General features: G+C 36.4%; 1 protein-coding gene across 2 annotated transcripts in view; it reads left to right on the top strand.

Moving 5' to 3' along the window:
- LOC138693007 (zinc finger protein 501-like) overlaps positions 1-13,374 on the top strand; it is a 161,261-nt gene extending 147,887 nt beyond the window's left edge. For both annotated transcript variants that reach the window (XR_011330195.1, XM_069816514.1), the window contains exon 5: positions 11,805-13,374. Coding sequence is in view for 1 of the 2 variants with exons in the window: in XM_069816514.1 (XP_069672615.1) it covers positions 11,805-11,826 (22 nt within the window). In the remaining variant the exon portion in view is untranslated. The remainder of the gene's footprint in view (positions 1-11,804) is intronic.
- The last annotated feature ends 1,435 nt before the right edge of the window (positions 13,375-14,809 follow it).

Below are 14,809 nucleotides of genomic sequence, written 5' to 3'. Positions count from 1 at the left end.
CACCCTCGAGTGAGATACGATCGGTCGTGATACGCTCGTAATAAATAAAAGCACAGTACAAGGTCATCTCACCGACATGTCTTATCTTGTATGAAAGGCGATAGATAAGATACACATGTTTTGCTCACACGGTAAAAATAAGACTTTATTTTCTGCGTTTATGACACGTTTAATGGAACAGTCAATGGAACGTACCAAAACAGGAACATGAAGTTATAAATAAAATAGTATCAAAAACTTCGATATGCAGTTATTATTGCTAAGTAATAATTATTCAATATTTGATTTACCACATATATAATATGATAGGTCCATACATAGCGTTCCGCCTATATACTGCGACAATGTGGAAACGTTTTACAAAATATTATTGATATAGCAGCAGATTAATAGGCCTAACAATATTGGTACAGAGATAACGTTACAGAAAATATAATAAAACGAATAATCATGGTGCATAACTGTTACAGACGCAAAAATTGATACACTAATTATTACAAATTATTATTATTATTATTATTATTACTACTACTAGAAAACTTGATACAGTTCTTGCATTATCGTGATTGTGTTCTCCGTTTATAATAATTACATTTACATCCAATAACATCTATCAGATTTTTCAAAAACAAAATCACTCCTGTGTGAAAAAAAAAAAAATATATATATATATTTACCTACAACATTTATATTACATTTTAAAGCAAGTTTTGTAGTTGTACTATGGAGAGGTTAGTTACACACTGCAAAGTTTTGAAATGATGATCATCTATGATGTTACTACACAGTTCATCACTGTAACAAGAACGAATGTCTAACGCTCGGCTTATACCGTTCGAGGATCTATCGCTCGTGACAATTTTACCCATCATGCATGTGCGCTACCTATCGGATTATGCTATGAACTACTTGGCGCTCGAGCGAAAACGTCCGATGCAGACCTCTGACTGTGAGCTTATGGGTTGGATTTAGACGAATATGGGCCGACGTAACAGCGTCCTTTAATACCCTCAAGACAGGTTGTAGAGTATGCACCAGATGTTTGTAAGAGTGTTATGGTAAGACAAAGTGTAACCTAATAATTGCGTCCAATATCTGAAGTAATAATAAGGGTATAGAACTTTAACTGTGTGTTTATGTTCTTGAGTGTTGTAATTACATACGAAGGGTCCATGGAGCCTTTCTTAACTTCAATATACTCATAAGACATCATTGTGTGTATATACAGGGTGATTCACGAGGATTTACCACCACTTACGGAGCTTATTTTCGAAGACATTCTGAAGAAAAAAGACACATTTGTCCTAATCGCAATACTTTCAAAGTTATATTAATTTAATGTTGTTAGTAAAATACTTTTTTCTTTAGTTTTACTGCTAAAAAAATATTACAAATAGAAAATGAACTAATCAGAAGTGTCATTTCTTTAATTAGCTAGTGTTGTGAAGTTGAAAATGTGTTGTTAATTGCTTTCTATACATTTTATTTTTCAGTTATTAACTAAAAATGACATCATTTTTACACACTTATTACAAAAATTGTTACAAATCAGACGATTTTAGGAATTTCATTATTTACAGTTTAATTATGCATCTTAATGTACAGTCTTAAATAATTTACATGAGTCGAGTGATTTGTAACAATTGTTGTGATAAATGCGTAAGAAAATATAATTTTGTAGTTAAAAGTACAAAATAAAAAAATAAAAATTTGTACGAAGCAACTATGGAATTCACAACACGTTTTTAGTTTCAGAATACTAGCTAATGAAAGAAATTATACTCCTGAATATTTCATTCCTTATCTGTAATATTCTTTTATCCTTGAAACTGAAGAATAATGGTATTTTACATACAACTGCGAAGTAGTGTAATTCTGAAACTATTGAAATTAGGAGAAATGTTTGTATGACATTTCTTACTCAGAATATCTTAGGAAATAAGCTTCATAAGGGACGGTAAATCCTCGTGAATCACCCTGTATATTTATTTACTTCATGCCAGCAATTGTATTTGTGTAATTTGGACCTCACAATTTTGCATACGATGCCACAATTATATTACATGCACACTTTGTTGCGGAACCCTACATTACACATAAATTTCATACCTGCTACTTATTCCCTCTGATTATCCTAACCTCACATTCGTGTCTACCCTCCTGTCCTTGACATAATTTGTATACCTAGTCAGTGCTTTATAACAATCATGAACTCGTTATATCTCTCTGTCTTACCGTAATATTTGTAATAATAATAATAATGATCATTATCAATCCCTCCTTCCCTCTTACCTGTAATCTCCTATTTCTGTCCAGTTGTATATTTCATTATCATCTAGTAACAATTCATTTATTTTGCTATACTGTGTATTCATTTCTCTACTTCTTCCATTTTCAACTAGTCTCATACTCTTCTTCCCCTATTTCTTATAACTAGTCTTCACTTTGCACTATAAAAATTTCGTTTTCCCTTCATTATTTTTTAACCCACTTATATCCACCTCCAACTAATTTCATCTACTGACACCTTCATTACAAACCAATTACTTAATTTAACCTATTCAAAATTATCACTTTCACTTCTCTTCAGTTCATCCTTTTTTACCAGTTTACTTACAGTATCTCGATCTCGTTTTAATTACTACTAAGCTTATTATTAATCATTGCTTTATCCCTGTAAAAACAGATTCGTTGTTAGATATATTTCCTACGTTAATCCATTGTTCTCAAATTTTACTCATTCACGTCTTTCACTACCCTATCTCACTTATTTTGCTATCCATGGTCATCACCCCTCTATACTTTTATTGCATCTGTATCTCTTTACTTACTAATAACACCACTAGTCATTGTTTCACCATCTAAAAACAGATTCGTTAATAGATCTGATACTTCCACCAGTTCACTGACCATTAATTTTCATTTTTCATTGTTTGCACTCACTTGTCTTCCTTGTACTCTGTACTGTGATTTGCTATCCTAACTCGTCTCCGTTCCCATACTTTCCGCCTCCTTTACTCGTCCCTATCGACTCACTAAATATTTTACATAACTCCTTGTATCTTTTTTTTTATTTCACTTATAAAACCCTCAAAATTCATAACAGCCCTCGTCCCTGCTATATCTTCACATTCTTTCTTCTTCTCTTTCCCTAATCCCTTTTCCACTCGTAGGATCACTTTTACATCTAGCCCTTAGTTATAGCTTATCGAATCATCATCTGTTCTCTTCGACCATATGTTGCTTCGTAGTTGGGATAGGTCGACGATTCTACTTGATTCTTCCGTTATCTTTTGTTTACATGCTGATCTCTGCATTATTCTCGATCATGCATTCAGTTGCTCACATTGCACTGAGGTCTGCATTTTCTTCGCCGTGGTGTTTCCTGTCGTTCAACTAAGCAGTTTTTTGTTCTTCGTTGTCTCTTCCTGTTTTTCGTTATTTACTGATGTCGGCTTTTAACCATTTTCTGCTTCGTCTTGAGTGATGACCTCTCGTCTTCTGTCTCTGTCTACTCTTACGTTCTTCGTTTGTTCGTCTGTCTTACTTGCTTTCTTCACTAAGTCTGCACTTCCTTTGCATTTTGTTATTTAACGCAAACTTCGTGTGATTTATGTTATCTCGACAGAAATCCAGATCATAAAATTTCCCATTCACCTTTAGCTTGTCATATATTCTAGCAAAATGCCCTTTCTTTCTTGCTGCCTTCAAAAATGGAAGCAGTAGTCTTCTAATGTTTTTTGTTTCGCAGTCAAAATCATGTTCTTTTCAAATTTCTCCATTTCATCATCATTAATTCTTTCGTTCTTATATTTGTAAATCTAACGAAAATAGATCTGTTTTTCACCCCTATCTAATCTGTACGTTTCTTCAATGTGTCATTCATAATTAAATAGTTCCCCACACACGCTACACATTGTCTCTTAAGTGTCTCTTCCACATTTATATCCTACTTCTTTTATGCCGATAATTAGCATGTTTTTTTTTCTTTGATACTCTTCAAAATATGTTATACCATTCCTCATTTTTGCATCTTCCTGTAGTAGTTATTCAATCTTGTTTTTGTTTCCTTCAGTGTTTGCTTATAAGTTACCAATTGTTTGCCTTTCTTCTTGAACTTGTATAGCCGCTGTAACTTTTCCAAAACTTTTGTCTTATGTTCTGAGGAGTTTATATCTTGAGCTACTATGCTGCATTCTTCTCTAATTTGTTCCAGTACACTAGTGTTTTTACCGCAGAACTATATGCTTTTTATAGAGCTTTATTGTTTTAATTAGACAACCCTGGGACAGATTCCTTTTCTGCTCTGGCTCTTTAAGCGCCATTCAGTTCCTGCAGCGTTTGAATTCTGATGATTGATCTGCTTGTGTTGAGAACCAAAGAACTTTTCCACACTCTCCTAACCTCTGATTGTGAGATTGGAGTAGTGTGGGTTCCAGGTCATGTTGGAATTCCTGGTAATGAGGCAGCGGATGCTGCAGCAAGGGATGGTGGTATGGATGAGTCTGAGGTATATTGGTGTGAGAGGTGGCAATATATTCAAAATTACCTGAAATATAAAATATGGTGGCAATGGAAAGGAGAATGGTTTGCACAAGAGGGAAACAAATTACGAAGTATAAAGAATACTGTTCGAGTTTGAGATTTGTCCACAAGAGCGTCGCGACATGAAGTTCTATTCACCCAGTTGAGTATTGGCCACTGTCGTCTGACACATGGCCATCTCCTATGTGGCGAGCCTCAACCAGAGTGTGAGATATGCCATGTACCAGTTACGGTCGAGCATATTTTATTGTACTGTAGAAAATATGATCGTGACCATCGACAATATGCATTTCTGCCAAATCTACGTGACGCTCTTGGAAATGATTTTAATTGTGCAGTTTTGAGTTCTTTTTATCAAATACAGGACTTGACATGTGATTTAATTTTTATTGACCCATTTACTTAACCTCTGGACCCTTTACATCCGGAAGTGACATTTGTTGTTTTGTATTTGTTTTTTTTTTTTTTTTTAATACTTCACATTTCGGACCTTTTACATCCGAATATTTTATAAAATTTTATTATTTTGAAATGTGCTATATAATTCGACTCTGGTGGCTTTTATTCTATTGGTTCGTTTTAATGCTACCTAGGGTCTGAGAACTGCTCACTTTTATGATTTTTGTTCATCCCCCTGTTGATACGACATTTGTTTACCTCCTTTATACCATGACAACGTTTTTTAGTTCGTTTTAGCATTCTATTCATTGTACTGTTAATGTTTTAGTTTTGTTAAGAATTTTGATTGAGGGCGCAAATAGCCATTGTTGCTGACGCGACCTTTTTGAACCCCACTATCTCTCTTCTTCTCTAATTAATTCAGTGATTCTTTCCATTTTTACTCTTCAACACTCCATTGTTCTACTTATGTCTTAACCATAGGGTCACTGCCCTCTATATGTAGGATGGCCCTTACTTTTCAACTTTGTAAAAGTTAGGTCCCACCCCTCTATCTTGTTCCAATGAACAAAAAAAAAAAAACGATTAGTGCAAATTTTCAGCTCAATCAGACAACTGCAAGGCGACCCTCATCAACCATGATATTTTGATATTCTAGCCCTGAAAATAATTTTTTCTAATATTATTAGATAAACATTTATTATTATTATTATTATTATTATTATTATTATTATTATTATTATTATTATTTATGTGCTTTATTCACATATTTTGAAACTGAATATGATATTGTCTGCTTCATGTTGAATCATCAGTTTGTGATGTAGCAAGTTGATGAGTAGTAAAATGTTGTTCCATTTCGTCATAAGTCCTTTTTTTCCTGGCAGTTTCCAATTCATTGCGATTCAGTGCTCTTTCCTCGTGTTTTAGTTTTTTATCTTTACCAACCATGCAGCCTTGTCGTCCTTTTTACGGCTGAATCTTTAAGAAATTTTTATCTTCTTCATTTTTCATCTGTCCCAAAGGATCTCAATGAGCTATGTCAAAGAGATCGTCCATAATTTCCACAAAAGTTCTCTTTTTTTCTTTTTCTTTGCCTGCAGTTCTACTCAGATTTTTCTGTAAACCCTTCTATTCACCATAGAGCTTGAATAACTTATCAACGCAATGGTCAGTTCTTCTAGTAGGTTTCGTGCTTTTTGCGAAATAGATGGAAACTTCTTGAATCACCAATGCTACACTTTCCTTTGTTGTAAGATTTACAATGTTTACATTGTAGAAGAAAACACTTAAATCTTGCCAGTTCGAAGGTAGTTTGGATCCAATGATTTTTTTTTGGGTTATTTTACGACGCTGTATCAACATCTAGGTTATTTAGCTTCTGAATGATATGAAGGTGATAATGCCGGTGAAATGAGTCCGGGGTCCAGCACCGAAAGTTACCCAGCATTTGCTCGTATTGGGTTGAGGGAAAACCCCGGAAAAAACCTCAACCAGGTAACTTGCCCCGACCGGGATTCGAACCCGGGCCACCTGGTTTCGCGGCCAGACGCGCTGACCGTTACTCCGTAGGTGTGGACTGGATCCAATGATTTGATTGGATATGTAGTCAACAAAAGAGACGTAAAAATCTTTTCTTAATTTGTGTGACGAACTACCTGAAAAGATTGATGTCGTTCTACAACTTTAGGAAAAAACTCTTGAAAGTCACTTTACGTCAGCAGGTCAGCACACAAAATTCTGAAACAATAATTGAAAATTCATTGATTGAGAAATCAGTAAGTACAGTTCTGGCAGGTACCTATATGTCTTCTTCCAGGATGCATCAATATAAGAAGCAAGAGCAACACATTTCTTGCAGACTGCTTTATCACATTGCACATTTATAAGAACTTTTCCCTTTATACGTGATTTTTGTACCTGACCGCAGTGACGGGAACCACCTACCTTCATTGCTTCCATGTGAGTGCCATTTAATTGTTTCATTGTAGCATTTCACAGTATCAGGCTTTGACTTTGTGTCTTTATCTAGTTGTACTTCTGGATGCATGGAGCTGGAAATTATACTATTCTTATTTGGCTTTCTCTGATATAATGTGAGAGTTATATAATTATTTCTTAAAGTTCCAGTCTTCTCGAGTTGCTCTCGACTTATCTTCCTGCAGTCTGCTACTTCTATTTGCCCTTTGTTGATTGTGCCAAGCAAGCTCGTTCAGTTTGCTTTCAAATGTTTGTGCTACTGCAAGTGAGGTGAAGAAGTTGTCGCAGGTAATATTCCTTTCTCTCTTTAGGAATGAGCATGAAAGCTTCTTCACTAGAAAGTCACTAAGATTTGCAGTTTTATCTTTGCCAAAGTAAGAGAATGATTCAGCAAGTATTTTGAATCTTTATTGACTGCCATCCAGTATTGCTGTCCATATGTGTTAGGGTTGGAAGCCATGAACTGAATGAATGGACACCTACATTTTGACGGGAAGAGCTGTTCATCTACAGAAATCTATAGGTCCTGGCTGTTTGCCATAAATCTGCCCCATACCTCTGTCATAAGAGCAAACTTGTCATGTTTCAGTCGCTCCGAGCAAGTTGATCTCAAATCAAACCTCAAGAACCTCATGATTTTTTTTTAACCGACTGCAGAATGAGATATCTTATTTTTCTGACTAGAGGAAATTCATTTCTATTTCTATGGGTTCAGTGGCACTCCTTACAGAATACTGAGAAATCCATTGAGGTCTTCTAATTGCGAGAACCAATCGTCGTCAAGCTTTTCCTGTGTATTTCTGAATAAGCTTGAGAATACGTTTATCAAGAAACAAATGCCAAGCACTTGAGAGAAGTCCAATGATAATACGCCTTTTTGCTGACGGAGAAGGACCAGTATTGTCCCAGAAAACATTCTGCTATCTACACCTTCAAGCTGTTACAACATTAGTAGAGACTACTTCTTACATTGTCCTGTCAGGAGCCTGAACATCTGTACCAACAGTGAATTTGGTTCTTTGTTGTAAGGCCGCGATGACGAGTCATGCTGCAGTAGCATATTCTGAAAGTGCCAAATAATCTGGGAGAGGACAAGTCGCAGAGCCCTTTGGAACAATAGCTCAGCCTTATACTCCTCTACTTCTGCTGAAGCTCACTGTAAATGTTTGGTTTTACTCGAAACCGATTGTTGCAAGACACCCCAACATGTCAAAATGTCCCTTTCACCCCAGCACTACTCCTCCAACACAGCAACAAAACAAACCATGCTTTGCTCTGCTAAGGTCATGTTCTTTACATACGACTCATGTTCTTTCTATGAGTACTCGACAAAACTGATGATCATTAATAATGTACAACGACCAATAGTGCTAAATTTCTATGTTGGAGCAAATGCCCCATTGGCTGTTTTAGGTATTTCTGATATATTTTTTTTTGTCAAAATGGACTATCCCAAGAATATTAGAAGTCAGAAAACCCCCATTTCCCAAAAAATAATTAGAAGTGGGAGAGGTGTTTAAAATTTGGAATGGGACAGAAATGTCCCATCGGACATTCTAGTGTTAAGAAACGATATATTTTCTTTCTTTGGAATTCGACTAGTTTCATTTCGAATAATATCACATGTAGTTCTACTATATTTGATTACCAGAATTTTCCTTTTCTCTTCTAATCAAATGTATTTTTCTCTTTTACAAATTTTTAATACGTTTTTACAGTAGGTAGTTGTAATAGTACTCACAAAAATTAGTCATTGCATGTTTTTTGTTATTTTACGACGCTTTATCAACTGCTATGATTATGTAGCGTCTTAGTGAGATGAATGTGATAATGCCAGCGAAATGAGTCCAGGGTCCAGTGCCGAAAGTTACCCAGCCTTTCCTCTTAATGGATTGAGGGAAAACCCCGGAGAAAAACCTCGACCAGGTAACTTGTCCCAACCAAGATTTCGAACCCTGGCCCGCTCGTTTCACGTCTGGCATGCTGTTACTACACAGCGGTGGACAATTGCCTGTGTTATCCACATGATTTTGCTATTGGAATTTTTGACAACTTTTAATGGAATACCATTCTACAACTTGTTTGCACACTTCTAACACTATATCAGTTAGGAATATAAGGTAACTGGGGGTAATAAGGTTCACCTAAGAAATAAAACGTTCTTTCTTTGAAATTAAGACGTTTAGCAATTTTTAAATAATGCAATAGTATACTTTTATAGTTATGCTATAGTATTTTACTTCAAAGAAATATTCAAACAGACACATACATACTGTGAGCATTGAAAATTAACATCATGTCACTGGGCCTTATATCCTGCTGTAACAGATAATAAGGCCCACAATAAAGAATATAAGTATTGAAAACAATTTGGGCATACAAAGTCTTCAGTTTTTTCCTCAGTGAGACCTACACATTCATCGTGCACCCAACATCCGCAAGAGACACACACATGTATATCTACAATTCTCTTTGCAGACAGAACACATCCGCGTCCCCTGGATGTTTACAAATCCTGAAGTTGATGTTACATCCATTGCTATTTCTGCATTAGGAATTGTCAGTCTTTCGTTTGTTTCATTTCCTGCAAAAAAAGATTGTTCTTCAGAGTTGAACTTTATAGTTCAGGGACTTATATGAACTTGTGGGCGTTTCCACGTATTTATTTCATGAGCCTTATTTTCTGCTCTGTTAGTTTTCGCCAATTTTAATTTATGGAGTGCTCATATACTCATTAGCGAAAGTTTCACGGTAGCCCCAAACTTCTTAATGTTTACACAATAACGTGCATTTAATATTATATTAATAACACACAGTAAAACAATTAAATATCAACTTAAATTTTGCAAAATTTTATGATGAAAGCAGAAATAATGACACATAACTGTTGCCACCAGTCAGCTACAAACAAGAACGAGAATCTAATTTCTTTATACCTCACTCGAATACAAGAAGAAATAGGTCTTAAGAGTTGTTGCTCTCTTTTGCAAAAGTGTGTAACTCCATTTTGAATCTTGCATAACTAATTGCAAAACTAGGTAGTGGGCCTTATAACATGCTGGGCCTTAATACCCCCAGGTACCTTAGATATAATAACCATTTTCATGTGTTAACATTAAAATAAGCCGCTAAAATACTTTTGATACTGATTTCTAATATATTTTATACTTAATTTTCCATGTCAGTCTTTGTTGAAGAGTATTCTATCATTCATTATTCAGTAAGTTTGTTAGTAAGAACACCAGCTTCAAAAGAAAGTAATAAATATTTTGGTAAGTAGAAGCACCGAGATTATTAGTATAACATTTTTAGTTTGCTACTATAGGCAGATGGCTTAATTATATAACAATATTCTTTACCGAATTGAATAATAACCTTAAATTTTCTACATCATTTTATTAATTATATTGACTGACATTCGAACTTAAATACTCGTGATTGATTTTATCATATTCTTCAGTATTATCACTTCATTGAGTAGATTTATCTTCATTTGCGGCGTTCATGTCAGTACATATCAACGATATAAAAGAATGGAGAGAATTTTTCTCCGTTCCATTACTCTTTCATCGTATGATGACGCAGAATATCTGCATGGAAATATCATATGTACTTCGGTACATTAAAATAATATATATATGATATGCGTAAATCACTTCGTGATTTAAGACGGCGCTTATTCCTTCGGATCCCGGCCAACTAGTCCCTCATAACGAGTGCATCTCAGCACATGTGTGGACTTCAGTCCTACGTTCATAGACATCTATGACGTAGTGCAGAGGGCGGCCACTAGAGGAAACCCAAGAGCTGGAACTTAAAATGAGACGATTCTGTCTGATGCCAGGGTGGGTGGGTATGCGGTGTGGCTTAGTGGATAAAGCATCAGCACGTAGAGCTGAAAACCTGGGTTCAAATCCTGGCGCCGGAGAGAATTTTTCTCCGTTCCATTACTCTTTCATTGTAAGATGTAGATATGTGAGATTTGTATCTGTTACAGTCTCCTAAATCACACGGAGCGAAGTAATTTGAACCATTTCATTTTTCAAATTTAATTTTTTCTCCAAGTTTGGCGTAATCAAATATCATTGTAACACACTGATACAATACCATAATATGGGGTGAATAAGGACGAAATTTTACTATTTTCTATTTCTTTGTGACAAAGAGTAAATATAATAATAAGAGTCTGTATGTTTTATTCATAACGAGTGAACAAATAGACAATCTTATTATTATAAACTCTTTTACACAAATAAATAAAAATAGTAAAAATTCGTCCCTATTCAGCACATTTTACAAGATGAATAATTTATAATTCTATTCACGTCATGGCACTTTACGCGGTAATAAAATTTGAGACAATTTGTGAATTACTGATATCATGAATGGGTTTCAGAAAGCAAGAGCTGTATAAATCAGGGTATTCTTATGCCATTTCCCACTACTGTAGATATGCCGCTTATGGACATAGCTGGATATAATCAATGTCGCCAACATAGAAACACAAAATTAACTAGAATCTCCAAGCCTTAATGCCTTTTTTTGCACAGAACTTTGTACAAGCAATGCACTTGTATTCACTAGAATCTCTCAGCCTTTACGCCATTTTTGCACATAACTTTGTATAAGCAGTGCAGTTGTCCTCTACACGTTCTCGCCATGCCCTTCTTTCGTCTTTTATTGCCCTTGTCGTAACTATTCGTTATAGTTCCGCATGTTCTCAAATTTTTATTGTCAAAATATATTTAAATATTGTAAATAGACATATAGGCCTATTACATTATACATATTTCTATTTATTTATTTCTAGGTGTTCGTATATATTATTTATTGTAATTTGATAATATACTTTTATTGCACTTGTCATTGTCATTTTCCAGGCAATTGTCTCCTTCTCGCTAATATAGTATTGGCCTTTCATTGTTCCTGTGGTCATCTGCAAGAATGGACGTCTACAATTTCATCGATCTGGCACCTTACGTATCAACGGAAGAACGCACTATTCAGTGGATACGAGACTTGTGCCCACTGAAATGGATTGTCCCTTCTGCAATACTCGTCTTGCGGTACGCCCTGGGGTAAATGCAAGACAATTATTTGGAAGATTGAGATGTCGTAGAGATCATGGTCAACAAGGACAATTTAAACAAGCTGCCACGACCAACACCTTTTTTTTACCATATTAGATTGACTTCAAAAAAGGTGTTGTTTCTCCACTCCAGGGGTGATTCCTATGACAGAATAAGGAAGGAGTGTCACACTCGTGGGGAGCTGACATATCGGATGCCACCATTGCAGATTGGACATCATACTGCCACGAGGTGTGTATGGACAGCCTTAATCGCCGATATGCCACTCAATCTCTGATTGGCGGTCAAGGGCATATCGTCGAAGTGGACGAATGCAAGATTGGAAGACGAAAGTTCCACGTTGGTCGCCTAGTAAAAGGCTTGTGGGTCCTGGGCTTGATTAACAGGCAGACTAGAGAAATTCGTTGAAGAGGTGTGCCGTGACAGTCATCATGATTCACAGACGCTCCTACGTCTAATCAGAAACACGTCCAGCCGAATACAACAATTTATACAGATTGCTGACGTGGTTATGACAGTCTCAACCGGCATCAATTCCAACACATGTCTGTCAATCACAGCCTTAACCTCGTCGACCCTGTCACGGGTATGCACAAACAATCTGTCTGGCGACCACTAAGGAAGAGACTGTCTCGTGGAGCTGTCCACCACAATGACATGGCCAAGCATTTGTGTGAGTATTCGTGGAGACAGGGCTGCAAAAGACTGTCTAGACACCTCTTCCCTGCCCTGATCGAGGAAATTAAAACATTATACCCTGGTGGAAGGCTATGATTTCATTGAACTGATTTGCTGAGTGACTCTTTCACTTCCAGTGTTCTGTATTTTTATTATGTGTGTATGTCTTTTGTTTGGTGTTATGTAGTGTGCGTATTTCTATGTACTGGGTGATGTTTATTGTGTATATATTTATTGTTTCACAGTTTTACGTACCGTTGTTATGTAGCCTACTCATTATTGTGTATTTGTTATTACACAGTGCTATGTAGTGTTCCTGTGTAATGTTTATTCTGCAGCTACACTGGGATTGTGTTAATCAATTGTCTCATTCAATAAAATCGTTACATATTCAAAATTCGAACCCAGAATGGTTCCTTGCATTGCACACTTGTCGTGCTTCACACCTCCTGTGACGTTTGGTTCTGTCCTTGTTGAAAGATTGGTGGTGATAGCAGTATCTGTTATAACTAAATATTGGTTTTCCTTTCCGTGTATGTGATTTGTGCCATTTTACATTGTAAATTTAGACTGCATAAATTACAAATATATTTTGAATAATGCTTATTGCGAAGCAACAATATTAACAATACAAGTAAACAGTAAACATGAATTTTTAAGCAGATGTTATTGTGATTGAAAATACCTATTGTCTAACAGGACATTCAGACTGGACGTAACTGACAGGACATTCAGGAAAGAACTTTATTGTCCGGATCTACTGACGTTGAGGACATAACTGACAGGACCAAAAGAATCCATTAATAAATACTAAGTCCTGCATTATTTTTGTACTCAGTAGGCCTAAGCATTTCCACTGTGAACGACGCCCTTTTTTTATAGCACTCATACACTGTACATCAAAGTATAAATTAACGTTGGAGGCCGATATACAGTGATTTAGGAAGGCGTTGTAAAAAGTCCCTAAATATTTTACGTCTCTTGTCAGGGGCTCGCTGGGGTGCAGACCGCATAGTGCTTTTACGGCATTATCATTCTCTTATCCTGTCAAAGCTTGATTATGGCTGTTTTATTTACGGCTCAGCAAATAAATCCAAGTTACGTCTCTTACACACTATCCATCACCATGGGATACGACTCGCTACAGGGGCCTTCCGAATGAGTCGGATAGAGAGCCTGTATTACGAAGTGGGAGAACTATCACATTATGGGCGAAGTAATGTATTGTGCCGTATGCTGTTAAGCTCCGCTCACAGCCCGAGCACAAATCTTACGACTCCTTTTACCATCTGTCTCTTTACGGCCGGTACAGTGAAAATCCACGGAGACTTCGCCCTGCAGGTGTGCCCTTTCGTGAACTACTCCCTTAGCTCGACATCCATTTATCATCAGTTCGCACACTGGAGTATACCACCACTCCACCGTGGATTATGCCATGTTCTATGTTTGATGTAATTCTGAGCCGATGTTTTAAGAATTTTGCACCAGCTTTTATTTATAGATTTCGATTTAGTGAACTTTTATCACGATATCCAAATTATTCATTAGTTTTTACTGTCGGATCCCGGATAAATGATAGTTTTGGTTGTACCTCCATTACAAATGGAGATATTTAAATACAGACTGAGCCAATATACTAGTGTTTTTACCGCTGAACTCTATGGGCCGTATTCATAGATATTTTTAGCGCGGGCTTTCAGTGGATCATCAGCGTTTTTCGTATTCATAAACCAGTGTTAGCGATAGGATATGATTTGAATTCTCTACTAGTAACCAGGGGATAGCCGGGGCTAGCTTAGTACGCTCGTAGCGCGTGCTGCGAAATGCCTATGAATAGCACCCTGTGAGTTTTACAGAGACTTATTGTTTTTAATTAGACAACCCCGTAGCAAATTCCTTTTCTGTTGCGACTTTTTAAGTGCCATTCACTCCTTTCAGTCTCTTAATTGTGATGATCCGCTGTGTTAAGAACTCAGAATCTGTTCCACACTTTCCTTAGCTCTGATTATGAGATTGGAGTAGTGTGGATTCCTGGTCATGTAGGAATTCCAGGAAATGAGGCCGCGGATGCTGCAGCCAGGGCTGGTGCACTGAGTGGCTCTCTGGTATATTGGCGC

The sequence above is a fragment of the Periplaneta americana genome, chromosome 17 (genome assembly GCF_040183065.1).
Source record: "Periplaneta americana isolate PAMFEO1 chromosome 17, P.americana_PAMFEO1_priV1, whole genome shotgun sequence".
NCBI classification, from domain to species: Eukaryota; Metazoa; Arthropoda; class Insecta; order Blattodea; family Blattidae; genus Periplaneta; species Periplaneta americana.
The sequence above is the reverse complement of the archived record's forward strand: the minus strand, read 5'-3'. Positions and strand labels throughout refer to the sequence as shown.